The sequence below is a fragment of the Xiphophorus hellerii genome, chromosome 22 (genome assembly GCF_003331165.1).
Source record: "Xiphophorus hellerii strain 12219 chromosome 22, Xiphophorus_hellerii-4.1, whole genome shotgun sequence".
Lineage (NCBI taxonomy): Eukaryota > Metazoa > Chordata > Actinopteri > Cyprinodontiformes > Poeciliidae > Xiphophorus > Xiphophorus hellerii.
In genome coordinates, this window is record NC_045693.1 from 29,346,321 (window position 1) to 29,373,357 (window position 27,037).

General features: G+C 37.4%; 2 protein-coding genes across 8 annotated transcripts in view; one reads left to right on the forward strand and one right to left on the reverse strand.

Annotated features, from left to right (window-relative positions):
• Window positions 1–6,832, reverse strand: part of nckap1 (NCK-associated protein 1) — a 40,758-nt gene extending 33,926 nt beyond the window's left edge. For all 4 annotated transcript variants that reach the window (XM_032552450.1, XM_032552449.1, XM_032552448.1 and 1 more), the window contains exon 1: window positions 6,540–6,832. In XM_032552450.1, the coding sequence (XP_032408341.1) occupies window positions 6,540–6,647 (108 nt within the window). In that variant the 5' untranslated portion in view covers window positions 6,648–6,832. The remainder of the gene's footprint in view (window positions 1–6,539) is intronic.
• Window positions 5,815–26,760, forward strand: LOC116712675 (dual specificity protein phosphatase 19-like). Of its 4 annotated transcripts, none has more exons than XM_032552496.1 (6): window positions 5,815–6,083; window positions 8,636–8,875; window positions 13,003–13,049; window positions 18,653–18,805; window positions 19,730–19,854; window positions 25,737–25,924. In XM_032552496.1, the coding sequence occupies exons 2-6, from the start codon at window positions 8,647–8,649 to the stop codon at window positions 25,747–25,749; spliced, it is 567 nt and encodes a 188-aa protein (XP_032408387.1). In that variant the 5' UTR covers window positions 5,815–6,083; window positions 8,636–8,646; the 3' UTR covers window positions 25,750–25,924. The 4 variants fall into 4 exon arrangements, with proteins under 4 accessions (XP_032408387.1, XP_032408388.1, XP_032408385.1 ...); XM_032552497.1 differs by having other exon boundaries at window positions 5,820–6,083; window positions 19,794–19,854; XM_032552494.1 differs by lacking the exon at window positions 19,730–19,854 and having other exon boundaries at window positions 5,835–6,083; window positions 25,737–26,760.
• Window positions 26,761–27,037: the final 277 nt, after the last annotated feature.

A 27,037-nucleotide genomic window follows, 5' to 3' on the forward strand; every position in this document is an offset into this window, starting at 1 on the left:
ATTTTAAAATTTCCTGTCAATTTTAAACATTTTTAACTCAAAAACACAACAGGCTGCTGGAAGAATGACTGCTCTAGCACCCAACCACTAGGCTTAGCAGGTTTTCTGGGGGAAACCTTTGGGAAGACTTTGTCAAAAGAAGCAGAAAGACCTGCTTGTGTTCAGAACATCAGCAGCACAGGCCGTCTGCACGCAAAGCAAGAATATAACAACCAAGAGTTCCAACTAAGTCCACACGTGTCTATTGACTACATTAATGTTCAAATTGATATCTCGAAAATAAATTTGCATAATAAAAGCACTGTAATTTTGAAAAAAAACTTGTGTTTTCTATAAAGTTTTGGCGCTAAGATGAGGTGGTTTTTTAGACTGTACCAAAATGGGTTTATATCACAAACACTTTTTTCGCATCACGAGTCACATGATCAACAACCGGATGTTTTCACTGGTGGAAACAACAAAGATGATGATGGGAAGTAGTTGGGAGGATGAAGGCACAGAATGTTTATAAATGACTTTCTGCGTGAACAAACGTATTCACATGTGATTTTAATTGCGCGTATTATTTGATGGAAACACTGCAATTGCAAAATTGTGTTTGTTTTGTGTTTGCGGAAAATAGACACTGTTTTGCGCACATTTGTAGTGTAAACACAACTACTTTAACAATTGTCCTACTGTGAAAAATGGGGATAGGAAGGAACCTCTTAAAGTAAAAATCTTTTATCATTTCTGGCTGCATTTGAAATGCAGACGAAAGTGAAAAAATTTACAAAATGTTAATTTTTTTTAAATTTGTTTTTTACAGTATTCCTGTTCTGAATGAGGGTATTAAAGCCCCTGGATTTTGTTTTGCTGTTTGATGAACTTTAAATATTGCCAGTGGTGCAAATCACGAAGTAGACAACGACAGGAAGTAGTTGGAACATCATGGTGCGGCATGTTTTCTTAATGACGTGAAAAAACTTATTCACAAGATTTTAATTGCATTTCTTATTTACGGTAATGGAAACACCACTATTGCAAAATTGTGTTTTTTCAACATTAGCAGAATACTGAAAGTTTTGCGCAAATTTGTAATAGAAGCATAGCTAGTGAGATGCTTCTTGTACGTAATCAGTATAATATCTCAGTTTCAGGGATATTTCAGTGGTTTCTTGCATCATAATTCACAACACGACATCCAATAACATCAAGATTTGAAATTTGACTCCCATAATTCTCAGCCAGTCCTTGGTGAATTTACTAGTATATTTTAGATTACTGTTACATTGGAAAGTAAACTTCTGCTTCAACTCTAATTTCTTTATTTTCTTTACAGGTGATCTCATATTTTCACCATCCACCCTCTGCTCTAATGTCTGTCCGACTAGCAAAGACCTACGTTAGATAATTAGATTTTTCTTGTTTATTTTGTTAAACGCAACCTGTCCAACAGTCTAGCAATCAGAGTTGTTGTCTTATTCTGTACAAACTAAGGTCACATTTGAAAAGATCATATATGCATCGGATTTAAGACCAAGTGACCTGGGTCGCATAAAAAAATCTGATCCACGTTGACTGTCATGAAAAGAACAGATACACAGAAAAAAAGAAGAAAATTGGAATTGGGTCACTTCATTCTGCAGTGTGAACGTAGCCTTAGTGTCAGGGAGGAGGCCAACAGATTCACTGTCAAACGTGGAGCGTTACAGCTAGACTATAATGAAGGCAGGGGAAGATAAAACAGTGCAAGTCAAAGCAGCATGTAAACAGAACCAGAGGCTGAAGGACAACATAGAAATAAACAAAACTTCGGCCAAATTCCAATAAAGTCAAATATGAAAAAAATTTTACAGATAGGATGATAACGATGCAAACAGAAGAGACTACAGTTATGTTCTTATATATTAAGTCTCTAAGTGAGCATGAACCACTCTCCCAAATGTAGAAATTAAATAAAATTGCTTGTGATTTTTTTGTTAAACGTTAGATGAGTAAATCCAAATGGCAGCTGATTAAATCACAGATTATTGTTGCAGTTTTTAATTTCTGCTTTTGGGATGAGGTTAAAAATTCAAAGTTGTGTTTTATAGAGCTGAAGGAAAATATGATCAAAAGTTCAGAAGAGAAAAAAAATTTTCAGAGTGCTTGTGGTTTATCAGGTCAGGATAGATATGAAGATGATGAGTCAGAGAGAGAGAGAAAAGGAGGAAGGAAGGGAGGACAGGAAGGGAAGGGTGTAATCAAAGACTGAATCTAGATGTCTGATTGCTCATACTGTCTTATAACGCTCTCCATACATTAAGAAAAAAAAGTCTTTAGAATATACAGAACAACTTTTTAGGACTTTTCCCAAAAGATTACAAATTCTATACTTTTGGTGGAAATTAAAACAGAAACTAGTCTGATGTGTGACAAACTGTGAAGTTCTGAAACAGTATGAGCTTTCAGATTGTTCAACTTCCACTCTGTACTCCCAGAAACTCAGACATGACTGGCCTCTTTCTCTTCCAGTTCATCATACAAACCCACACATACAGGCGGACCTCCCAAACAGACCGACCACTCTGTCTCACACACAAACCATAACACAAAAACAGAGTGAAAAGATCTACACTTTAGTAATGGTATTGTGTTTTAGTTTAGTGTAAGCAAGAGATAGATTAGTTAGGCCTATAAGGAAACGTTTTTGAAAAAAACTGCATGAATGTACCAGAATTACACAAAGTATTGGACTGTAGCTCATACGAATTACATATTTTTGCTGAAATTTAGTTTGTTTCATCACTAACTGCTGAGAAATGACTTGATCAGAAGCTGGATCATTTTATCTTTTTGTACTTTTTGTTATTTTAAATCCAACTTTTCAGAGTATGAAACGCAGTCATCAACCCAAAATGGCTTGTATTGGCTTTTCAAATTGATGGTCAAAAGTGATTTCACATCATGATAACCTGGGGCGTAGTCGCTATGGCAACCAAACATTTGGTTTTGTTCATGTAAACCCTGAACTTTTGAAAGTGAACCAAACCAACTTGAAATAATGTCATCCAATTACAACTGTTGCATGTTTTGGATGAAATTCCACAAAGATGCCCTGAATGAGTGAGTATGGCAATCCATTTTAATATTTAATAAAAACAAAAAAACACAATAGTAATGCTGGTACTTTTAACTCCTATCTGAAGTAAGATATATTTGCATATATCTAAAATTGGAATGTTTCCTATTAATAATACAACAACTCTTTGAAGAAACTTGAATTAATTTGCATTACAACAACATTTATGTTCCCTCTGGGACCAATTAAGAATTTCTGAATTTGAATTAAATTAAGAAATAATTTTTCTCTATCTTCAAAGTTTATTCTAAATAAAATTAATGTTATTCTGGGTATCTAAAATGTTAATTTTTGTAAAGAAGAATTAACTTAAAGAAATTTGGTTATTAAATATTAAACATAAACAATATTTTTCTGGGGAAACGAACTGTGGTCAATTAAATTTGGCCCAAACCATTTTGAAGTGCAAGCTCTCTTAACTTTGCATTTTTAGCAACACATTACACACTTCCAGATCAAATTGTGGGAATTTTAAGGGTTTAATGTAATTTTCTATAATCTGTTTACTGTAACGACACTATGTTTGGCAATGCCAATAAATGATCGATTATATTTATCAGAAGAAGGACCGTCAGAGGGTGCGTTTAAATTCAGGGGCTGCCTCCTTCAAAGGTCGATTTCGTCAGTGTTTCCCAACCCTGGTCATCATGGTCACACTTCCAAATGCATCCTTCTTTCCCCGAAACTGACCGACAGGTCGAGCCTATCCCAGAACAAATTTATGATCTTAACAATGTAATAAAAACATAGCTACTGATACATTGGTTGCTCATGAACCATCTCTTATATTTCATAAGAGTCTAGTGTAGAAACAGTTAAAGTAGGATAGAAAATAAAGTCTATCAAGAAGATTTCATTTGAACAAATTGTGGGATATGAGCCTTTTTTTGCAAATATTTATCTCCATAATTTACCCAAAAATTGAACTTTCAGGAGTAATTAACTGGTATGCAACAGTCAGGTAGAAAATATGTTGCTTAAAAGTATGAAATGGAGTCAGGTTGGGGCAAAACAGTGATGTTTGGGTGTAACATGGGGGCACAAACTGACAAAGGGGCAAATTGACTCATTCCCATTAGCCCTAAGAAATAGACATTATTAAAGCTGCACACTAATATTTTTGTAGAGACATTGCGATATTCATATTGATTTTGATCAACCTACAGTTTTTGACTGTTCTTGCCTCCATCACTTCTCAGAATCTCATAAAGCAAAGAAATATGGGTGTCTAGAGGTGTTAGAGTCTATCTGACTGACTAAGTAAATCACTGAGAAGCAGAGAATATGTATATATGGAACTTTGAATAATAATAATCTACCAAATATTCCATCCAATCAGTACTTTAAAAACTGGGATGTTGTGCAAAACTGAAATTGCTTTGACAATTTAAATAGATTATGCAAGACTTCTAAAGATCATATATGCATCGGATGAACATTATATGAACATACAGTACAGACCAAAAGTTTGGACACACCTTCTCATTGAATTCAATGAGAAAGTGTGTCCAAACTTTTGGTCTGTACTGTATATTATCAATGCCTATGAACATTAGGCATTGAAGCCTAAAGGCTTGAAAATCAAGTGAAACAAAAAAATAATAAATCATAAAAAGTTTTTAACCTTTTTGTTCGAATTTGTCAAAAACTGATCAACTTGGGATGTTTTTCTGTCTCGCCTCCAATGCATTAAGTACACATTAAGTTCATAATATTAGACATATATGACACAGTCAGTTTCTTTTTTGGAACTGGTGTGTTGAATGTACTTTGTGTAACCCAATGGGTTAGAAAATAGTATTTTTTTATATTGCACCTAAACTTGTGAGATAAGCCACACACCTACCTCACACTGGCTTTAGCAATAAGAGCGGCTTGTTCTTGGGTTTGCTTTAAATATACATGCTTGATATTTAATTGCTTCTATACAAACAAAATAACAAATAAGCAATAAGTCTGAATTATGAACATTCCATGATTGTTTTTTATCATTAACTAGGATCTTAAAATAACAGACTACAATTCAAACAAAATGCAGAGTTCTTGTATTTTGCAAAACTGTTTTACTCAAAAATTGAGTAATTTCAAATTAGTAAAGGTTTAACCTATAAAAAGAAACAGCTTGAACAGGAAGCACTGGTACAATTTCAAAGTTCAGTTAATGTGTATTTGCTTTTTGAATTTTTAATACAGTTCTGCAGTTCAAATATCATGATGTGAATCAATAAGCCAGAGATCCTCTTGAAGCCCTTTCTTTTTAGACTTACTGCAAACCAGATTAATGCTAGAAACAAACACTGATACAAAATAGGATTTCTTCACTTTCAGAGGGAATTTAAGAACTCCAAAGAAACTGTAGAATTAAAAAAATATAATATAATTGAATCTAATTCAAGCATTCTAGCATTGGTGAAAAATATCTGTCTGGTGGGTCAAACCCATTGCATCTCAGGCCTTGATGCACTGCATTACTATGAAGTCAGGACCTTAAACTTCACCGAATATTGGCCAAATAAAAAAGAAACATACGCTGTTAAGAGATCCATAACTTCACCAATATATATAAAAAGTATATTTATTTAAATTTATCATTGTTAAAATGAGCAGAGAGCTTTGGGAAACAAAACGGAGTCTATTAAAACCCTAAAGTTAAGAAATATAAATTGTAAAATTGTAACTGAAAATGAGCATGGCGATGTTTTCATTTTCCTATTTCTTTCATTTTTGTGGCAAGCTAACTATTGCTAGCTGCAAGTTCAACCGGGATGAGAGAGGGAACAGCCAGGTTCTTTATTTTCAGGATCCCAGGTCAGAAGAGTCATGCGGACAGCGGGAGTATCTGTAGCTGAGAGTTTTGGTGCTTCGTGGTCGGGTTTCGGTGGAGCAGAGACGACGCCCCGACTGCTGGATTAGCCAGGAGCCGCCGCCATTACCAGTCGACGCTAGCTAGCTAGCTATTAGCACCAACGAAGGCCTTCAGGTTTGACGAGAGCGTTCATTTACTTTTATTTGTAGCTTCTAGTAGGTTGGGGTTGAAGAAATGTTCACAGTAACTGTTCATGTTTGATTTTATTTCGAGCGAAAAACCAGTTTAAATCTGAAAACCGGTGTACAACTTTTACCGCAAGCTAACGCGACGGCTTGTGCTAGCTGTACCCACAACCAGGGATGCTGGGAGGGGATATTAAGGAACATTAAGGTTCACAAATAGCGGTATACCATTCTTTTACGAATAAATAACACCATTAGAAAATATTTGTGATACATTTATACAACTACAGTTCCATGGAAAGTGATAAATCAGCTGATGTTTGTTTCGTATTTTGCTAGGGCTAACAGTGACAGCAGTTTGGGGATACAGGTGAAGTCCATTTAATTTCTCAGTTCACATAATTCTGGCTAAAATTGGGACACATCTGTGTATGTGTGTGCGAACCTTTTTGATATTGTAAACACGAGTCAACATCCCGATGCCTCTGTCGTTGAGGATGGTGAGTTTTTCTGCCAGTTTCTGCTGGCTGGGCTGCATCACTCCCCGAGACATCTTCTCGCTTTAGTTATCTCCAACCCCGATCCAGAAAAAATATGGGAAATATCCGCAGCCTCTGGTTCCAAAAATGATTGAAAAATAGAAACCGTGAATTTTGTAGTGTTTAGATTTCGCCCATGTTCAGATAGGTTTTAGGGACAGCAGCTTCCTGTACTCCACCCCTCTGTCTCCCTGTCTGTTTTTTTTTCGGTCACAGGGACGAGGAGTTGTCCTGGTTTTTACGAGACTGCTTTGTGGTGCGTTCAAACACCGTCGTAACGTTCGGTTTAGCGTCATGTCTTTTGAATTTTAAAAGCAAGCGTTTAATATTTACATCAAATAGAGGAGTTATTTTTTCTCTTAAGGTTCAGATTAATCAATGTACCAAAAAACACAGAATATACACAAAATAATAGAAATTTATATTTTAAGAACTGACACAAAACATTTTGAAGCATTAAAAACGAGGTGGCAATGAACATACACAATGTAAAATATCCGCATAGAGAAATATTGGTCAAAGTTACACATGTAATGTGGTACATTATTACTGCCCAGATATTTTTAAAACTAAACAGTATTGTGGTATAACTTGAAATATATACAAAATTGTCACAATTTCTAACCAGTGCCTCTCTATGGATATTATTTTTGTCTATGAAATTACAAAGGAGCTGGTTTAATACGTAATAACAATAATAATGTTGTTTAGGCACTTTACTGAAAAAGTGTGAAATTTTGTAGGTATTTTTGCAGCAAATTCTACTGTGTATGGATGTGTATACACTGGAGAGAATAAGTGCTACGTTTTCCTACTTCTAAAAGGTTTAGAGGTCTGTAATTTTCATGATAGATACACTTCAACTCTGAGACGGAATCTTAAAGCAAATCCAGTAAATTACATTGTAACTATTATTTCTGGATAATTAATTAATTAATTTGCAGTTTGTTGCCTTTGAAACAATAGGAAAATGTATCTTAATATTTGGTAGAAAAATCTGTGTTTTCTATTCCAGAGGTCGAATGTTTCCTGTAGTTCTGAAACAAGTTATTGGTGGTTACAATTAAAATGCATTTTAAAATGCATGTTTTGCATTTGGAAATGAATTACTTAGAAATCATATGTGATTTTCTGGATTATGTTAGATTCTGTCTCTCACTGTTGAGATGGAGCTATGATGAAAATTACAGACTTCTCCATTGATTGGAAGGGGGCAAAGTTGAAAAAACATGGTGGATCATCAAATACTTATTTATTTACCTGAGTGTATTTGACCCTGCAAGTATAATTTTAGCCATGTGTTAATTAAAACTTGAACAGCAAAGTTTCATTTTTAAAATTCATTAAAGTTGCAGGTTCAAAAAAAGAACAGTTCAAATTAATCAATAAAGGCTAACAAGTTAGAAATCTAAAACAGAAAATATTTCCTTATAAGTGTTCTTCTGAATACCTGGAAAGGTTCTGTCAAAAAGGTAGATTTAACAAGAATATCATTATTTTATTTTTGTCCTTGACTGCATCACATTGTCAATTCAGCTTCCTGCTGTTCTGTTAGACCCATTTGAGCTCTCCGTCACACACACCACACACTCTTTCTGCCGCTTTATGTTTATTTGCTGATCTAAGATCTTTACATAATGCTGATCTGATTCTATGTCAATTTTTTTTCTAAAAATCAGCAATTCCAGTAAAATGCCGTTATCTGAAAAAATACTAAAAGATCAAACCTAACTAACTAGTTAGTTTTCATGTACCTAGCCTTTCATGTCAATACATGAAAAGCTCATGTGTCGACATGAGCTACAATACTTCTTTTTTTTAAAGAAAAAATTAATAAAAAGATAAACCCTCTATGAAGGATTATTTTTATGGAAATGCGGCTACAACGTATAGGTTAGCAATAAGCGCCATGCCACTGTCTTGACTCGCACATTCAACGCAAACTTTCAAAAACGCAACTGGAAGTCTTAATGTTTCCTCTGCTTTCACCTGCATCCTGTAGGGCCTGGGGCAATGCATTCACTGGCTCAGGAAATTCAGGGCTTCTCCAAAAACCTCCTGAAGAAGCAGTCCACGCGCGTCACCACGGTGACGGGCAGGAAGTTGCTGGAAAAGAGGTGTGATGGAGCAGAGGGTGAGGTGGAGCAGGTGGAGGAGCTGGAAGAAGAAGGCAGGTGTGGATTTGTAGAAGATACTAGCCTTGATCTTCAAGTCGGGGTAGTCAGACCCTTTCTGCTGCTAGGTAACAGTTTTCATTATTTTGCTGTTTTATAATGTAAAATGTTCTGATGGGGAAAAAATGTGGTAATAAAAAAAACTATGATTAACTAGATAAACTAGAAAACGTTTGAGGTGGCTGTTTATTGTATAATCAGTTTCTAAAGTCGGGAAACAGGTTTAGCTGAAAAACAACAGAGACTAGACAAAGGAAACAAGAAATAGACTAAAAAGTCTTACAATAAAAACAAAGAACATTAAATAAAACCCTAATAAATGTTCATAGTTTGAGGGCTTATTTAGTCTTCTTTCTATTTCTTTTTTCTTCATTTTTGTGCATTGACTTTGGTAACAAGGGGACCCCCACCAGGTCATGTCTGCAGTTAACAATAGTCACTCCACTGTTGCAACTTTCTCACTATATTTAAAATGAGCCTAAATTGGAATTGGTAGTTCAAGCTAATGCTGCCAAAGCACCATTAGCGTTAACTTTAAAAATCAGTGCTCAGACAGAAAACTGCAATATGTGCCTGAGTGGCGCCTATCATTGCTGCTGAAAATGTGTTGGATGAGGATCAAATTGAGGATGGAGACATTGTTCACTTATTGTCAGCGTTTTCATAAAGTCTCATGTGCTGATGTGGCCCTGTCCACCTGATTTGATTTGACTAACACGCCACACAATTGGCAAGTCTACAAATAAACTCTTTGCATGCTGGGAGGGCCTCCTGGTTGCTCTTGAGATTTAATGATACACTTGATCTTCTGTCTCAAAGACCACAAAGGTCATTGTTTCTGTATTAAATAAATATATATTCCTAACGACATATAAATCAATGTCATTAACTTTAAATTCGTCTCAGGGAGAACGGTGACCCATCCTGCTTGCTGAAGGACGCAGGTTGCTGTCTCCACATGTCAGCATCTGTCCGTCCGTCCGCTCTGAAGTGTCCCTGAGCTCAGCGCTGAATCCCCAACCAGCTCTGGAGGGCTGCTCATTTCTGTTGCAAATACTTGACCTCGCAGCAAGAATCAGAACAAATTCCTCAGCAGGGATTAATAAAAAAAAAAAAAAGATCTCCGTTTGGCTCACAGAGGTGACTCATACCGTTGTTACAACGCGTGGTGGAAAAATGTTCACTTTGTAGAATTTGGGCGACATTTACTATCAGTATATTTCACTTCCGATACTGATATCTGAGCTTTACTTTTGGCAGATACCAATCCGATACAGAAAACCTTTTTCTTTCTTTTCTTTTACAAAACTGACATAAATGTGCTGAATTACAAATTTCTTGATAACGGCATCAGTACAGTACTCTTTAATACACCAACAGATTCACAAGCTTGGTCCAACATGTAAAAACAACATGACTTTAATTTGTTTGTCAGTGTGATGAGGGGTTTAACAGCCAATGTGAAATAAATAATAAAGAAACTGAAACCGACTAAAACAATAGTTTGACTACCTTTATCAAACATATAAAGAATAAACTGCAGCAAACCTTCTTTCATGTGATTCAGAAGGTGCAATTGGGAATTCTAAATATAATGTGCAATAAATAGTAAAGCTTCTTAATCATTGAGTGTGTTTTTCACACACACATTTTCAATCATGGCTTCATCTCAACTTACTTTAATAATTAAAGGCAATGCAGAAAATGTTGTTTTTGTGAATTTGAGATTAGACTAATAAATTTAGAACCTGGTTGTGAAAGGTTAAAACAAAAATTATATCCCTTCCTTCCTTTCTTTCCTTTTTTCTTTCTGTCTGTCCTTCTGTCTTTCCAGTGACTGTTCATCTTGGATTCCTGGCCTTAGACCACAGATGTCAAACTCCAGTCCTGGAGGGCCTCTGCCCTGCAACTTTTAGATGTGCCTCTGCTGCACCACCTGAATAGAATAATTAGGTCATTAAGGCTCTGGAGAACTGATCTACACAAGGAGGAGGTAATTAAGCCATTTCATTCCAGTGGTTTGGAATGAAAACAAAACACTGGCACATCTGTGGCACATCTAAAAACTGCAGGACAGCTGCCCTTGAGGACTGGAGTTTGACACCCCTGCCTTAGATCCATCAAATGTTATTCACTGCAGTTTTCATTTGAAAAGTTTCAGGCAGAATCAGCGTTCTTAAAGAAATTAAAATTGAGCCCAAACATAGTTTTTGATTTTCTCAAGCTCAATAACAATGAAAATGGAAAAAAAGTAACTGCTATCGGTATTCTGCCTTTAAGAAGAATTAAAATCCTGCTCGCATCTTTTCACAGATATGTCATTTTAAATCTTTTCTTTCTCCACTGGTGACACATAGCTGGCTTATTTCCCCACACTCACTTTCTATCACTTGGATTTAGATTTACTTCCCAACGCCACGAGTTTGGCATTATGTCAAAGTGTCTTGGCTTATGCAGAGAGTGCAAATGTTGCACTTTGAAGACGTAAGCTGCCTCAGAGAATCCATGCAGGAAACCTGGAGGAGCTCCCTCCATCACACTCTGCTTCCTGCCCATACATCTCCTTCCAGCTCCACCACTCACAACCACTGCTGGTGTTGTCATGATGAGCCGTTTGACAAATGGAGGAAGACTCTTCTTTCTATTTAGCTGTCAGGGATTTTCTGCCTCCCTCAGCTGAAATAGTCACTCATTTACCTCTCCTCACTTTCTCCTTTCCTCTACGACCTTCTTCTTCAGCTGCGTTCAGGCATCATCATGACAATGCCTCCGCTCAGTCTTTTCAGGAAAAATCACGAATGTGCCAGCACGCAGTGGTAGATAGTACTGAATGTTTATCGCAGCAGTTCTCTATAAGCCACGTCTGGTGTAACTATACAAATAATTTGATTTCTAACCCCTTTTTCTCCCTTCTCAGGCTTTAAGCTATTTCACTGTTGGTTTCTGCTGACTGATATCTTCCCTGTTTGCAGCTGCAGCTGTTCAGAAAGGATTTTGTGTCTGGATGTTTCCCACTAAGGGATAATGTTGCTGATACTCTGCAGTTTTTGCTTTACAACTTTTTTTTTTTTTTTACATTTCCGTTAAAGTTAGAATTTATTCAGTCTTTCAAAGTCGACAGACACTTATTAAAATGCCATGTTTTTGTGATAAATGAGACCAAGATGGACCATTACAAAACTTCTTCCACACACAATACAGCATCTGTGTTGTAATATTGAACTGAAACCAAATGAATTTAGTTTGGCAATATCTCAGTAAAGCAGGCATGCATACTGTTAAATGGGGAGTTTGTTATCCAGTGTTATGCCTGGTTTCATTTAAACATGTTCTATTTAATCTGATTAACCTTAAATAAAGTTAAGTTGTTCTACTTTCCTCTTGCTCTTCACTTTTTAATTTAAAATTTAGTGCACTTATCCTCGCCTAGGTTTTCCAGGTTCATTCTAAAGTGCTAATTTGCTTGGTTGTTTTGTAAACCTTTGGTTGAATAAAATTTTGGTAATCGGCTGTTAGGAGTTCTTCAAGTGGCTCAACGTTTCTATTCATTCTCTTCGTTTACACAGCAGTTCCAGTTTCCTCTCCTCACGTTCTCCACCCATGATGCAGTGCAGCAAATGGCTTCTTCGGGTTCCCAGAATGCAGTTCTACGATTAACTTTTTACATTCTACCATGGTCAATTAAGAAAATCAGCAACAGTTAGCAACAGAGTTAGCAATACCCAACAATTATAAAACAGAAACCATGAGTGAAAGTTCTTAGTTAGTTTATATATATAGTGTATAGTACAGCTTAAGCTAAATACGATAGTAACCAATCTAACATGCAGACATTTCAGAAGCTTACAACTTTGTAAGCAACAGAAAACTCACTGGTTTGTCATTGTGAAAAACATAAAGTAAAGAGTTTTTTGGTTTTTTTACCATTTCTGAATTGACTCTGTTCTATTACTAATCCAAATCTGTCAGAAGATTGTGAAGAAAACAAGATTATGTTTGCACAGCCCTGTTTTAATTCCATCCATCTATCCATGCAGCTTAAAATCTCAAAGAGAAAGCAAAAAAAAAAAATGATCAAGGTTGTTTTTCTTAAGTGACTGTAATCACATTTTGAACGCTTAGGAGCTGTTGAATATGCTCTTAAGGGCCAAGCCTTGCTGTCTGTCTTCTGATCGTGTCGTTTCTGCCGTTTCAGCCTCTCAGGATGCAGCCCACGACATCGACACCATGCAGAGATTTAAGGTCAGTACAAGGGGATCAATAGTGCGGGCGTGACCTTGCCTTTTGCCGCGATAGCATGGGCGGGTGACGTGAGATTAGAACCGGCCATGCAGAGCTTTCCTCCTGGAACCCTGCGAAACCACCCTGAGGAGCTTCATGACTCATGCAGTGACAGTTTAGCACAGCAGAGGGAGTAAATGATTACAGGACGTGTCGGCGCTGCTCCTCTCTGCAGTGCCTGCTCCCAGGCATGAGCATATTGCTGCCTGTGCAGTCTCAGGATGATGAATTAGAGAGATTACAAACACCTTCCATTCCTGTTTCAGGGATGAAGCCCTGGCCGCTTTAAGTAGGTTTCTCTGCTAGCTGTTAAAGCACAGGAGAGATGACGCTTCGCCTAAAGGCACGTTGTAAAAATCTTTTTCCTGCTAGTCATAAAAATGTATCTGAAGCATGGTATGTTCTCACAGTGGATGTGAGAAACTCAGCAGAAATTTATTGCTCTGGTGAACATTGCGTTTTTTTAAATTTATTGTTGGAGATCTTTATTTTTCTGTATTTGTTTGCTTTGTTTCCAGACTACAAATTGCTGTATTATGATTTCTGTTTACCTTCACTCAAATGTTCTTGTTAATTCCTTTAAGATTAACGTCCACTCACCATATCAGTGTGACATTCCACATCACATTTTAATTTAAAAGTTACATTGGGCTTCCTATTAACTTAGGAACTTTGCTTCAATGACTGAACCAATAATCTGATAATAGCAGTTATCATTTAACTGTTAGCGAGTGATGCAGGACAGCCAATAAGCATCAAAGATAGGGACATAATACTGCCCCTTTAATATTTAAAGGGACAGTATTATGTTTTCCAGGCACGTAGTGCCACTTTATAGCACAATAAAGTAACTTTTGTTTTTGCTATCTATTATTTGTATGTTTATTGTTGCTATACATCCATGAAAAATAGGTACAATTCAACATAATCTGGACAATGAAGTAACTATGTTAACTTTAGTTGTTAAAAAATGATATATATATATAGTGCCTTAAATATATAGTATATTTAAGTGCCTTAAAATTTCCTGCACTTTCTGAAATTCCGCCTTCAAGAAGTCATCACAGCATGGCAATAAGTACAGCTCCTCTATTAACCCTTCAACGTTGTTAAAGGGTTAATAGAGGAGCTGGTAAAAACAACGTTTTACCAGCTTTGCCCTGAGAAGTATCTACTATAATGAGCTCAACAAATGCACAGGTCCACCAGGTGTCTGCTAATTGCTGCTGGCTAGTCTGAAGGAGTGGGGACGTTGCGGTGGAGAGCAGCTCTGTAAGTGGCACTCCGTTTTGCGCAGCTGAATGGTTGCCGTTGAGCTTAAAGGATTTCATTCAAACATGCATGAAAAAATCAAGGCAACATTCCAGGTCTGTTTTTGATGTGGAAATAACATGATAACATGATGTAAAGCTCAAAAACATTGACCTTATGTAACACTAACCCTTTAAATAGACAGGGATGCTAACAAAAATATTAGCGTTTACAGAGAGGGACAGAATTCTAACTTAATCAGTGCTAGTTTTTCCTGTTTATATACAAGCTAGCTGCAGTACAGATACCTTTCACAAGAAGTTAGAAAAAGTTTCTTTAAACAAAAAAAGTTGCTTTGGTTTACCAGACATTGGAAAGGCCTGCAACATCATGTTTTTAGCATATTATAACCAACCTGTGTTTATACAGCACAGAATACACCAAAGCTATAAATCCCAGAATGCACTGGGACAGCCACTGCTAATGAAGTGCATCAATCCTTTTGGTTCACTAGTCTCTTGTCTGCTAATATTTGAAGTCAAACTTGAAGCATGTACTGAACTAATCTGGCTGAAAAAAAAGGTCAGAGTCTCAGTGTCTTTTGCTGCTTGTTTAATTCCAACAGACATTTGCAGCAGGGAAAAATGAAGCTTGAACTTTTTAGTCAATCCCTTCGATGCTGACTTAGAAAGATCTGATCAAACTTTAAAGTGGTGACACACTGAAGTATGTGCATGACTGTGTGTTAGCTGCTCAGTATCACTGAATGCACCAGCTCCACTCATCGTGTTTAACAGAGCGTGTACGTGTGAGCAACTTTTATGTGTGAGGAAAATTATCGAAAAAGCCCACAGGAGTCGTCTCGCTGATGCGCGAACTCACTCAGTCGTGAGAATTTACACAACCAGACACTGATATCAAACACTTATGAACTTACAGGAGAGATGGCGGCTACATCAGACTTATATATATATATATACATATATATCAGAGTCTCAATGTTTTCTATTGATCAATTCTCCTATAATTTAGACTTAGTAGTCTAAAAAGTCGTCTTCTGGCAGGTCTGCATGTCATGCCCCTGCTCGGTCTGGCCTGCTCCTATTGTACTTATTGCACCACGAGTGGAAGAGTGAGTCACTGTGGCGTCTGGCCTGCCATCAGTCCAACATGAGAGGGGGGAAAAGCTGCCCAAAGGACATTTGTTGATATTATTTTCCAGTATGTGATTCCAATCATGTTGAAGAACGAGTGGTCACAGACTGAAACATTAAAAGCAATGATTCCTGAAGCTGTTGGCAAGCTACGGCTGGAAAGCAGAATAAACAAAAGATGCAGCTGGTCTGGGTTTGTTTCCCATCAACAGTTTTCTCTCTCTCTGCTTTTTTAAACTCCTTTGTGGATTTGTTGTGATGTGCTCTGAAATGTAACTGCTGTGAGACAACTGGAAAGTAAATGTGTCCAGATCATCGTTTGAAAAGTGTTGCCTGTGATATTGTAATTTTTAAAATGTATTTCAACAGCTCATATTGACACAGTGTTGATTTATAAAATCATAATCAAAAACACAAAGATCCCAGAGCAAATTATTTGTCATAAATCCGTTTTTATTATCAGAGGATATCAAAAAGATGGTGCACAATCTCTGCTGCGCGCTCTGATCTAGCACTTTAATTCTCAACTAGACTTAGACTTTGACTAACAACTTTGGAATTGCTTTAGAAAAGAAAAAAACCCAAAATAATCCTATTTATTATAATGTATTTCTGTGCTTTGAGGGGGAAAAAAAGAAGAGAACCCTGGGAACTGTTGTACAAATATCAAGGTTTGCTGTAATTCATCAAGTTGTGTCTAATGGGCCGACAACGCTCTGTTTGCCTCTGCTCTGCTGCAGCTTTTTAAACAAATTTTATTTAAATTTTAAATCATATTATTTATTACAAGCAGCATTGTTTTGTTACATATGGATGGTGGCTCCTCCTTCAGTCCACAAACATGACTGTTTGGTTAATTGGTCTCTAAATTCTTCTTAGATATGAGTGTGTGCATTGTTTGTTTCATCAATGAATTTAAGACTGTAAAATACATATTTGGTACATACAGTACATACTACATATGCAGCGTTTTGGGGAAATTGTAGTCAGTCATTTTACAGAAGAGCTTTGGATTCAACATGTGAAATGTTGAACTTTATGAAATGTGTGATGGTGTGAGAGCTCTGGTGGAGCCAAACAAACCATCGTCCTCCTACTTCTTCTTGGTTTTTGCCAGTAGTAGGGATGTTGATCACATTCCTCCTGTGATGCAAAAAAAGTGTTTCCATTGAAGCTTTGCAAAATACATTTGATCTGTTTTGATATTGTTGAAAAATCAACTCATGCTAGTGTAAAAAGTTTTTATCAAAAAACCTGAATCTTTTCAAAATTGTAAATAATGTTCTAAAACTCAATTTCTCTGTAATCGTTTTCTGTATTTTTTTGTGATTATTCTCAACAAAAACAGGATACTGGGCTTTTGAAAAACAAATTAAAAAAAAAAACAACTCTTGCTTTGTTTGGCTGAGTTTACTATCCTGATAAATCTTTGTTCCTGTCCGTTGTGCAGTCAAGCAAACAGGCCTGAGGCCACACTTTGGACACCCCTGATTTAGATCAAAGCATATTCATGTGGTAGAATGGTCCAGACAAAGTCCAGACTTATTTATTTATTATTTATTTATTTCGAACATGATAGCAGTATAAAATAACAGACACAAACAGGGAATGCAAAAGACACATATTTTTGTACCACAATAATCTTAATATGCTCGAAAAACAGTAGGAAGAAGTAAAAAGATTATGAACTCCTACCCCATAAACTCATCCCATGTTTTAATCTATCCATCCATTTTCTAACACCCTTGTCCCTAGTGGGATTGGGAGAGGTGCTGGTGTCTATCTCCAGCGAACGTTTAGGGCGAGAGGCGGGGTCACCCTGGACAGGTCGCCAGTCTGTCACAGGGCCCATGTTTTAATTTTTTTATTAAATAAAAAAAAGGAAAATCTTGACATAGGTTAATTAAATTTCCATTTTATCAGTTTTTTTTTTTGCTGTAGACTCAGCAAACACTAATATGTCTAAATGTATCCATCCATCCATCCATCCATCCATCCATCCATCCATCCCCACACACACTCATATAGCCTCAGTTTACATATACACATTAGTGCTAACCCTCACCCATATTTCTGTATCTTGTGAAAATGACCTCCTTATATTTCCTTTTAAATTGTATTACATTTGGACTTTGTTTTAACGCTTCATTTAAGTTGTTCCATAATTTCACACCATGAACTGAAATACAAAAGCTCTTTCTTGTTGTGCTTATACTACGAATCTTTAAGTGTGAGTAACCCCTTTGACTTAAATCCAAATGAGAATCTGTGACAAGACTAAAAACATTGTCGATGTTCTCAATCCAGTCCTACTTAGTTTATCTGTTTTGCAAAAAATGAGCAAATATTACAATCTGTAGACATGCAAAGCTGGTGGCTATCAGCTTGTTTGTTTTTGCCAATCCCCCTGAAAACTACAGCTTTTGTATTGCACCTCACATCTGTGCACTACTTTGTGTCGTCTAATCATATAAAATCCCAATAAAATGAATGTAAAACCTAAACAAGCCCAGCGTATTATTGGGCTATTTTCAGCCGCAAAATAACTGACTGTATGTTTATCTGGTGTTACAGTGTGACTTGTGGTCACAATACCAACCGTGTTTGGGTTTAATGATCACAAAGCAGTTAGTTCCTCGGTTGCATTACTTTTTAGCAGGAAGAGTTCACTGTTAGTCCGGCCTTTAATGGGATCTGCTGTCAGTAATGCAAGCGTTATGCGGTGCTCAACATATCCCCTAACATGCAGAAAAGGATGTTAGATGATACTAGAAGTCTAAGATCACATTAGTGTGATGCCAAGATGCAACACAGGAGAGGACGCTGCCCTCTGAGGTGAGCTAAATTTAAGTGAGAGTAGACAGATACTGCAAAATGAATTGGAGCCATCTGTCTCCTTTCCTGCCAACCCATGACTCTTTCCTTTTCATCTTTCTCCCCCCCTTTCTCCCCTGTCTACTCTCCTCTTTCTTTCCAGCCCTCTCTCTGTCACATTCAGCTCATCTCATGTCATCAATACGGCAAACTGAGCATCCCTCTTTGTCTCTGACTGGAGAGAAAAGAGCCTTCAAAGCAAGTCAATGCTCAGGGGTCAATTATTCAAGAATTTTTATGTCTCTTTACCCACCTTTCCTGTGTCTCTTCCTAATCGATTTCCAGGTGTCCCATGTGCTAAACGTGGCCTATGGAGTCACCAACCTGTTTCCAGATCAGGTGGTCTATAAGACGCTTCAGATCCTGGACCTTCCAGAGACTGACCTCTCGTCTCATCTGGAGGAATGCAGCTCCTTTATAGACCAGGCCAAAAAGCAGGTACACTTTAAAAATACACAACATCTCGCTCTACTGCCACACTAAGGTGGCAGACATTGAGTAATACTTGACGCTCCCACATACTTGGTGCGTTCTTTAAGCCATTCAGATTCTGCACGCACTGTTGGCAGACGGTTGAGACTTCATAGTCGAGAGTAGCGATTACCGAACTTGGTAAAACCCCCCTTTATTACACTTTGCTTCGTACAGAGAGTCTGGACTCTTGGCTGTTGAGAAATGATTGCTTACTGTAGGCATGGACTCTGGTGAAGTTTCCAATTGCTACCTTTTTTCCTGTGACATATGTAATGCGCCAGTTCGGCACTCACCACAAGTTGCCAGCACTGTAAACAGCAATCCTTCACTGCAAAGAGACAAGAGCCAAGAGCCGAACCAAACGATGTGGCTGTTAATGTTAATTCAGTATTTGGAAGCATGGCCAACTCAGACTGAGCAACTTCGTTCACTTCCTATGCTGCCATTGCTAAAACAACAGACAGACTACAATTCTAAAACAGTTTTCGCTGATTGTGCCGGTAGAAATTCTACCAGAACAATCCAAGTAAACAGGACAAAGGCCAGGCCGAGCTGTGAATCGAGATTTTAATCAAGCGGAATTGCACAAGATGGCACTCACCAGGCTAGCAATTGCCTACATTTATTGTGACAAATTACTTCATTTCCCACAATCTGAATGGATGTTAGCAAGTTTGATGGGCTACATTTCTTCTCCACCAGGGCAGCCACCGCACACCGGCTGTAACGCTGCATGTTCTTGTGACTGGTTGTGCCAACTACCAGCCTTATCAGCTCGGTGTTGCATATAGAACAGGTTGATGTGAAGACTGTTTTCTGCTGAGCAGCTTACTGTGCAACACTGACTACGTGTACAAAAAACCTTTGATGTCATGTACCTTTGTGCAGACGTGTCCAACAGATGTCTGCTGTGAGTCTGCGTTCAGCATGCCACACACTTTTTTCTTATCAGATGATCAACAACCGAATGTTACAGCTGGGCCAAACCATGAAGGAGAAGACGACAGGAAGTGGTAGGAGGATGATGGCTTGGTGTGACTTCTAATGACTTATCCAATGTGTTCACATGTGATTTTAATTACGTTTTTTTTTTACTTAATTTAAACACAGCAATTGCGAGATTGTATTTTTTTGATATTAGGGGAATACCAACAAAGGTTTGCGCACATTTGTAATGGAAACACAGATATTGTATACAGTGAACCCTCGTTTTTCACGGGGGTTGTGTTCTGATAAGAACCAGTGATATGCGAAATCCATGAAGTAGTTGCCTTTATTTTTTACAACTATTATACAGCATAATTAAATACTCTACATTGAAACCAAAGAACAAAAACTGTTTTCAGGCCTAAGCATTTTTTTAACAAATAGAACGATTTCTTACAAATAACTACAGTAAAATAATAATTTTAATCATCAATACGAAGTACAGTAGGACAAATTGTGACTCGCGTATTTCATTGTTCCTCTGACTGTGATGCTGCGGCCTGACTCCGCTCTCTAGTGGCTTTTTCTCCTGAAGCCTGTGGTGCAGGTGTGTTTTTTGAGAGAAGAACAGTTATTATCGGTAGTTGTTGTTGCTCTTTTTTCTTCTGGGCAAAAATATTTGCCAAAATTTGCCAAGCTGCATTACGTATATTTAAATACCATAACGTTATTGGCACACAGGTAGAGAAGAAGCGCGGAGACTGTTTAGCCAATCAGGACGCAGAACACAATGCACTGTGAAAAAAAAAACTGCACAATAAACTCCACGAAGCAGCGAGGCCGTGAAAGGTGAACCATGTTATAACGAGGGTTCACTGTATACCACAAATACTATCTGTTAATTCAACACTTGCCAGTGGACATATTTCTTCTTATGGTGCAAAGTGTATCAGCAGCTTGGAGAATCCTAATGTAGCTCAGAACAGAAATACTCACAAACACACTCATCTGTGTTTCAAAAAGAAAAGCAACTGTATGAAATCGATTCAAACAGATCTGCATCCACTTTCTCTCAGGAGATCGTTGCAACCTGAAAACGCCTTCTTTCATATCTGTCGGCCAATTTAACACACACAGCTGTTCTGCATTCACACATTCACACATCCACATTATCTGCAACTCAGCACAAAGGAGAGCAGCACGGCGGTCCGATTAGTTATTAAAAGACTCCGACTTTTTCTGCACCATTCGGCCTTTTAGTTACATCATATTAATGTTTGTGTTTCCTGAACAGACTTGCGGTTTGACTGTCTGGGTGTGTGTGTGTGTGTGTGTGTGTGTGTGGGGGGGGGGGGGGTGCGAGCGTGGGTGCGTGTGTGTCAGGAGATTGACCGTAAGCAGAACATAATGTGATGTGAGCTCTGATATGAAAACACTCAACTGGAGCACAATGAAATAACAGGAAAACAAGAAACTCTGACAAAACCAAATTAAGTCTGTGTGTTTGCTGTGATGGATTATGTTGTTGAGGCAATTTTCCATCTGCAGAAACTTTTATTTATTTCTAAAGAAGCAAAACAAGGCCTGACATGTAGCCGGATTGACTCCAGACGCCTTTACAGACATCAGGAGAAACCAGATGAGACTTCTTGATGGGTAGAAGACTAAAATTCTGGGTTGGCTTTTTTTCTCCCTGTGACGCTTCATTAGATTAAATCATATTTTAGCCAGAGGAGCAGATTGATCGGTTTATTTTTTTTAAAGGAAAAACACAGGCAGCAGTGATGGCACATCAATCCCAGAGAGGCAGTTTAAATCTCCCGTCCCTCAATGGGTATTGATTGACACGGAAATCAAAAGTGTGCTTAGAGTTTCAGTTCTGCTCCATTTCCGTCTGGAAAAAAGCCCGACTTTATTGGCCGAACAAAAGAGACAAACGTGTTGATGTGGCGAGTTTCAGAGGTGAGGACTGGGTGCACGTTGTCTAACGACGTGCCACGATTTTCTAAAATCTGTTCCCTTTTCAGACTCTCTAGGCAGAAAAATAATTACATCAACATTAATATTAATCGTTTTGCAATTGTTGACTTTGACACACGGCTTTATTCCGTCTCTACTTGCTTCATATCCTCTCTCCTTTCAGAAATCTTTTTTTTTTTTAGGAAAACCAGAAATAACAGGTTTCCAGAGGAACAAAGAGAAGCCAAATGACGCTTCCAGCTGTGATTCCTCCAAATGTGTCGCCACAGGAAACACGACAAGCATTTATTAGAACGAGATAATTGTTTTTAAATGACACAAAATGTATTTACTCACTTAACATTTATTGTATCTGGCTAGGTGAGGCAGCAGGCTTTGGTTTTCTGTCACAGCCTCAGTATACGGAAGTTTTTTTGTTTTTGTCTCTTTTTTTAATAAATCATGACGGGTAAATATGTTTGTCTCTCTTGCTGAATTTCTGGTTCACACTGTCTAATTATCTTCTTATTAGCAATGCAAAAGAATGTCAGGGACAGACAATTTCACCAAAAGCAACTTTTCTAAAGATAAAATGCTAAAGATAACATGAGAATTTGAAGGTAAAGATTCTCTTTACACAACTGATTGTTAAAGCTTTATTACATATCTTATATATTAATATATATATTAAGGCTGAAACACTTCACAGAAAACTGGATTATTATGGGAATAATAAAGAATTTTTCTTATTTTTATTCCGATTTAACATCTTGACCAAAGGAAAAAAAGTTGTAATAAATGTTGTTGTTTTTCCTAAATCAATAAATTAAGTTTATTTGTACAGTATAGCACATTTCAGCAACAAGGCAGTTCAAAATGCTTTACATTTTAAAAATAAAAAGTCATAAAAACATCATACACACATCAATCATACAGTCAGCAATTTAAATTGTCAAGTGCCATCATCAAAGTCATCAATACACATCAGCTATGTTGGTCAATGTTCCAGTTCCGTTTCTGTTACGCCCATATATCTGACGCACAACCAACAGCCGCAAACCACGACGACAATCTGGGGTTCATTTCTGCTTCTGAAACGATCTGATGGGGCGTTAGAAAACACTGTTGTTGTGTTCAAGTTGTACTAAAATGTTGATTCTATAGAGAACATCTAGTGCTGGGAATTCTGAGCATTGGTTTAATATGCTGAAAAATTGGTTTTAAAATGTGTTTAGGTTGTACGTCTTTGCCGCTACTGGTTTCCAGCATACTGCATATCAGTCCACTCAGCCACTGTATGTATTTTGGATAATTCTTTGATATTTATTTATTTATTTATTTATTTATTTTATAACAGAATTTTTATACAATATAAACTGATGAAATTTGATATGTAAGGAACCTTATAGAATTGTTTTAAATAAATGTTCTTTTAGGTTGCGCTGCCTTTTCCCTCTTGTCAGTCACATAATTCAAACAGAATCTCTGGACTATTTGAATAGAAAAATTAGCTTCTGTATCGAAAATTGTTCCTGAATCAAAAATTCTTTCAGAATCGAATTGTGACCCTAAAAATTGGAATTGAATTGAATAAATTGACATAGAAAAATTCACATCTCTATTGGTAAACACTGCTACATAGCAGCAGCGTTACCAAAACTTGAATGAGTTTCTTTAAGACTTTCTCCTCTTTGGGAGAACCAGTTCAACGTTTATGAAAATAGTCATTTGTGTTTGCTGTGAGTTTCCACTGTATATTATGTACATTGCTGAAATGACAGTAAATCTGACGTGAGTGACTCTAAATTATTCTTATGAATGAGTGTGCATGTTGGCGTTCTTTGGACTAGCAATATTCAACGCTTTTGCCTCAATGGCCACCACCTGGTGATCTTTGTATAAAAAATAATGGGGTCATTTGAATTTTAGAATAGGGCTTCTATAAAGTTTCTGTCAGTAATTGGTCCCATACCTGTAATAGTCAGATGTTTTATTTAAGTAAGTTCCCAGAAAAACCATTAAAATCTCAAACCAGAGAAAAGCTAATAGTAGTCAGACTGGGATAGAAAAATATCTTTCCTGTTAATTAGTTTCCCCCACTGGTAAGTACAGTGTGAACGCAAGGGGGGAAAAATGGAGCCAGAAAAGTGTTTTGTGTTTTGTGGGTTTTTTTTCCTGGAAAAGTACCTAAAAACAGGCTTTATTAGGGACCCAATTTGACTGAACATTATTTACTCTGCAAAAGAATTTCTCTTTTCCAGCAAACTCAGTTGGATGAAACGTCTGTGTAGCAGTAAGGCAACTTTAAGGCTTTGGGTGCAAAATCTCTTTAAAAATACAGAATCCATGTCAACAGTGTGTGAATGTCTGAGACACTGTTGTGAGTTTCTGATAAGAGTCTGATGAGTTTGTGGCTGTTTCCAGGTTCACAGGCACCCATTAGACATGCATCTCAAAATAATGTGGAAACATATTTATCTTGTTGCAGAGTGAGGGAATAACCAACGTTTATCACATGTACTTTACTGCTATATTTGAGAATCATTGGTTCCTCCTCTGATCTATTAGTTTTTTATGATTTATTTTTAGAATCCATATTCAGGGTTTCCCCCAGAAAACTTGCTCAGCCCGGTGGTCTGGGCACCGGGCGGTCCACCGTGTTTTTGTATTAAAAGATGTTAAGTAAACAGGAAATGTAAAAATATTACTGGGTAACTACATGTTGTGGGAAAACATTGCCAGTGAAATGATACAGTATTTAAACCCACAACTAGCCTTAAAAACAACAAATCAAAAAATACAATTAAAATGAAAATATAAATTATTTGCACTTCTGTTTAATCCTAATTAAGTCAGCAGCTCCATCAGGCCCCCAGGGCTTCAGGGGCCCCATAAATGCTAATATTTTAACACAGACCACAGATGTATAAATATAACAATTGTTTATTGACATTATCAATGCTGCTGAATTTGATTTAATGGTTTCAGCATACATAAATTACATTTTTAAAAAATTGTTTAACATTTAAATGTAAGATTTTAAGGAGCTGGCAAGTTTACTTTGTTAAAGTTCAGAGAACAATCTTCATAGTTAGATTGTTTTGTTACCATAGCAACAATCTGATGCTATGAGTTTAATCTTTGAGTTTGAGATCTGTATGTTCACAAATACAAATTAGTAAAATGAGATTATGACTTATTGCTTTTTAGGTTAGCCAGTTAAACTACTCCCTTCTCCCAGATTAAATCTAACACAGAACTTCTTAGCGGTGCTCATGTTTTTAGCAGCAAGAGGGGCCCATAAGTCATATTCTGCTCAAGGCCTCATACAGCATTTGACCGGCCCTAAAATTGACCGGCCGTTAAATTTGCTGCACTGCACAGAGATGCGCAACAAACGGGAGATTTAATTTAATGCTGCTAATGTGGCTTTAGTAGCTCTTCCATTTTGTGTCTGTTGAGATTCTAATAAGTGTCACAGAAACTGTTTTGGTTGCTCAACTTTAAGGGACGAGTTTTTCAGATCTCCACTCGGCCATGCGCATTAACTCTGTCTGAGTGGACATTTCTCCAACATTTGATATGGTTTAGTGCTTCATGTAACCGTAAAAATAATAATAAAAAAATAATATAAAACCAGCGTGATGCACAACTACAAGGCGAGCGCAAAATCTCCTCACTGGGCTGAACCTGCATGATGAGGTTAGGGCTGGTTTGTTAACCACTAACGCCGGCCAACCGGGAACACAGACATAAACTTTACAGGGCAGACAGAGCCACACGCTGGGGGTCTAGTAAATCATGGCGGCTGCCAGGCTTATAATACACTGATATTATTTTAGTGAGATGAGAGTAAGACCAGCTCACTTCATTTTGTGATCAAATATGTCAGTAAATGTCTTAATTAAAAAAAATTATGCTAAAACATTAAAGTCTGATGAGAGTTGATTTATGCTAACTGATTGAGCATTATATATGTTTTCCCCTTGTTTATGTGTTTTTCCTGTAGGGCGGAGTGGTGATGGTCCACTGTAACGCAGGTGTGTCACGCTCCTCCTCCATTGTGATTGGCTACCTGATGTTAAGGGAGGGGCTTTCATTTGATGATGCGTACAACCAGGTGAAGCTGGCTAGACCTTCAGTTCGACCAAACCCCGGCTTCTATCAGCAGTTACAGAACTACAAGCCTTAAAGGACGACAGGACAGCTCCATCTGTTCAAATAACAGTCATGGGATCTAATGCTATGTTAACAATATAAACTCTATGGTACTGCAATGTTTTCTCCATAAGCTTTGACCTGAAGCTGAACCATGAAAATCTATTTACTGTATGTCTTGCTAATCTAACCGTTTTGTATGTCTAAATCATTTGTGAAATAAACATTGCAACTTGCTCTGTTATTTTAGTGAGATTGTGGGTTTTCTGTACTTGTTTGGTTCATTTTTAGTCCTCATGTCTTGGTGTCATGCCCAAACATTTGGAGGTAAAAAAACCCAAAAAACAATATTATAAATGATAGCCTTAACATCTTTATTTCCAATTGATGGAAGGACATAAGAACAGGACACGTTTTGTGGGTTTTGTTCATTTCAGTTTAGAAAGTACCACACAGTTATGACCCAGTTCTCCTCAGGCAGTGCTGCTTGGGGTGTTGTGTGATTTCAGCACACTCTGTCAGTCTAGTTTGCTGCTAAACAACATCAGACTTATTATTCTACTGTTTCAGATCTTGTTGTTTTGCCTCATTACAACAGGCGATGTGCTAGATTTTCAGTCCCACCAAGTTAACGCGCTCATCCTCATTTCTTTGTGGTTTGAGTCAGCCGCAGCGTGCTGCCGCTCAGGAGAAGAAGAGGTGGAGGTTGGTTATGAGCCAGACACTTGGAAGAGCAGAAAAGTTCAGCCAAATTGGTTGCTATTCCTCCTGGCCCTATAAAGGTCATAGATTATTTAGCACCACTTTAAAGCCGTGGACTGATTACAAAGATCAAGCTTCCTTCTTGGTTAAAAAAAAAAAAGTAGTTAAAATTAGGAGCGTCTCGTTTTGTTTCGCCCACGAAAACATCCAATGAATACATAACTCTGCTTTTAATAGTCTTTAGATGAAAATCAAGTATTGAACCAGTATCTGACTAATGGCAGCAGAGCCAGTTTTCTGTCTGTGACAGCACTTGAGCGTAGGGCAGTTTGGCCTTTTCTTTCCTGTTGTTCAATGGTGTATCACTGAGGACTATCAGCTCCGAAGCCAACTCGAGCTCCCCTGACATTTTTGTGACATTTTACCGTCTGGATGTGACGGCTCTCGGTA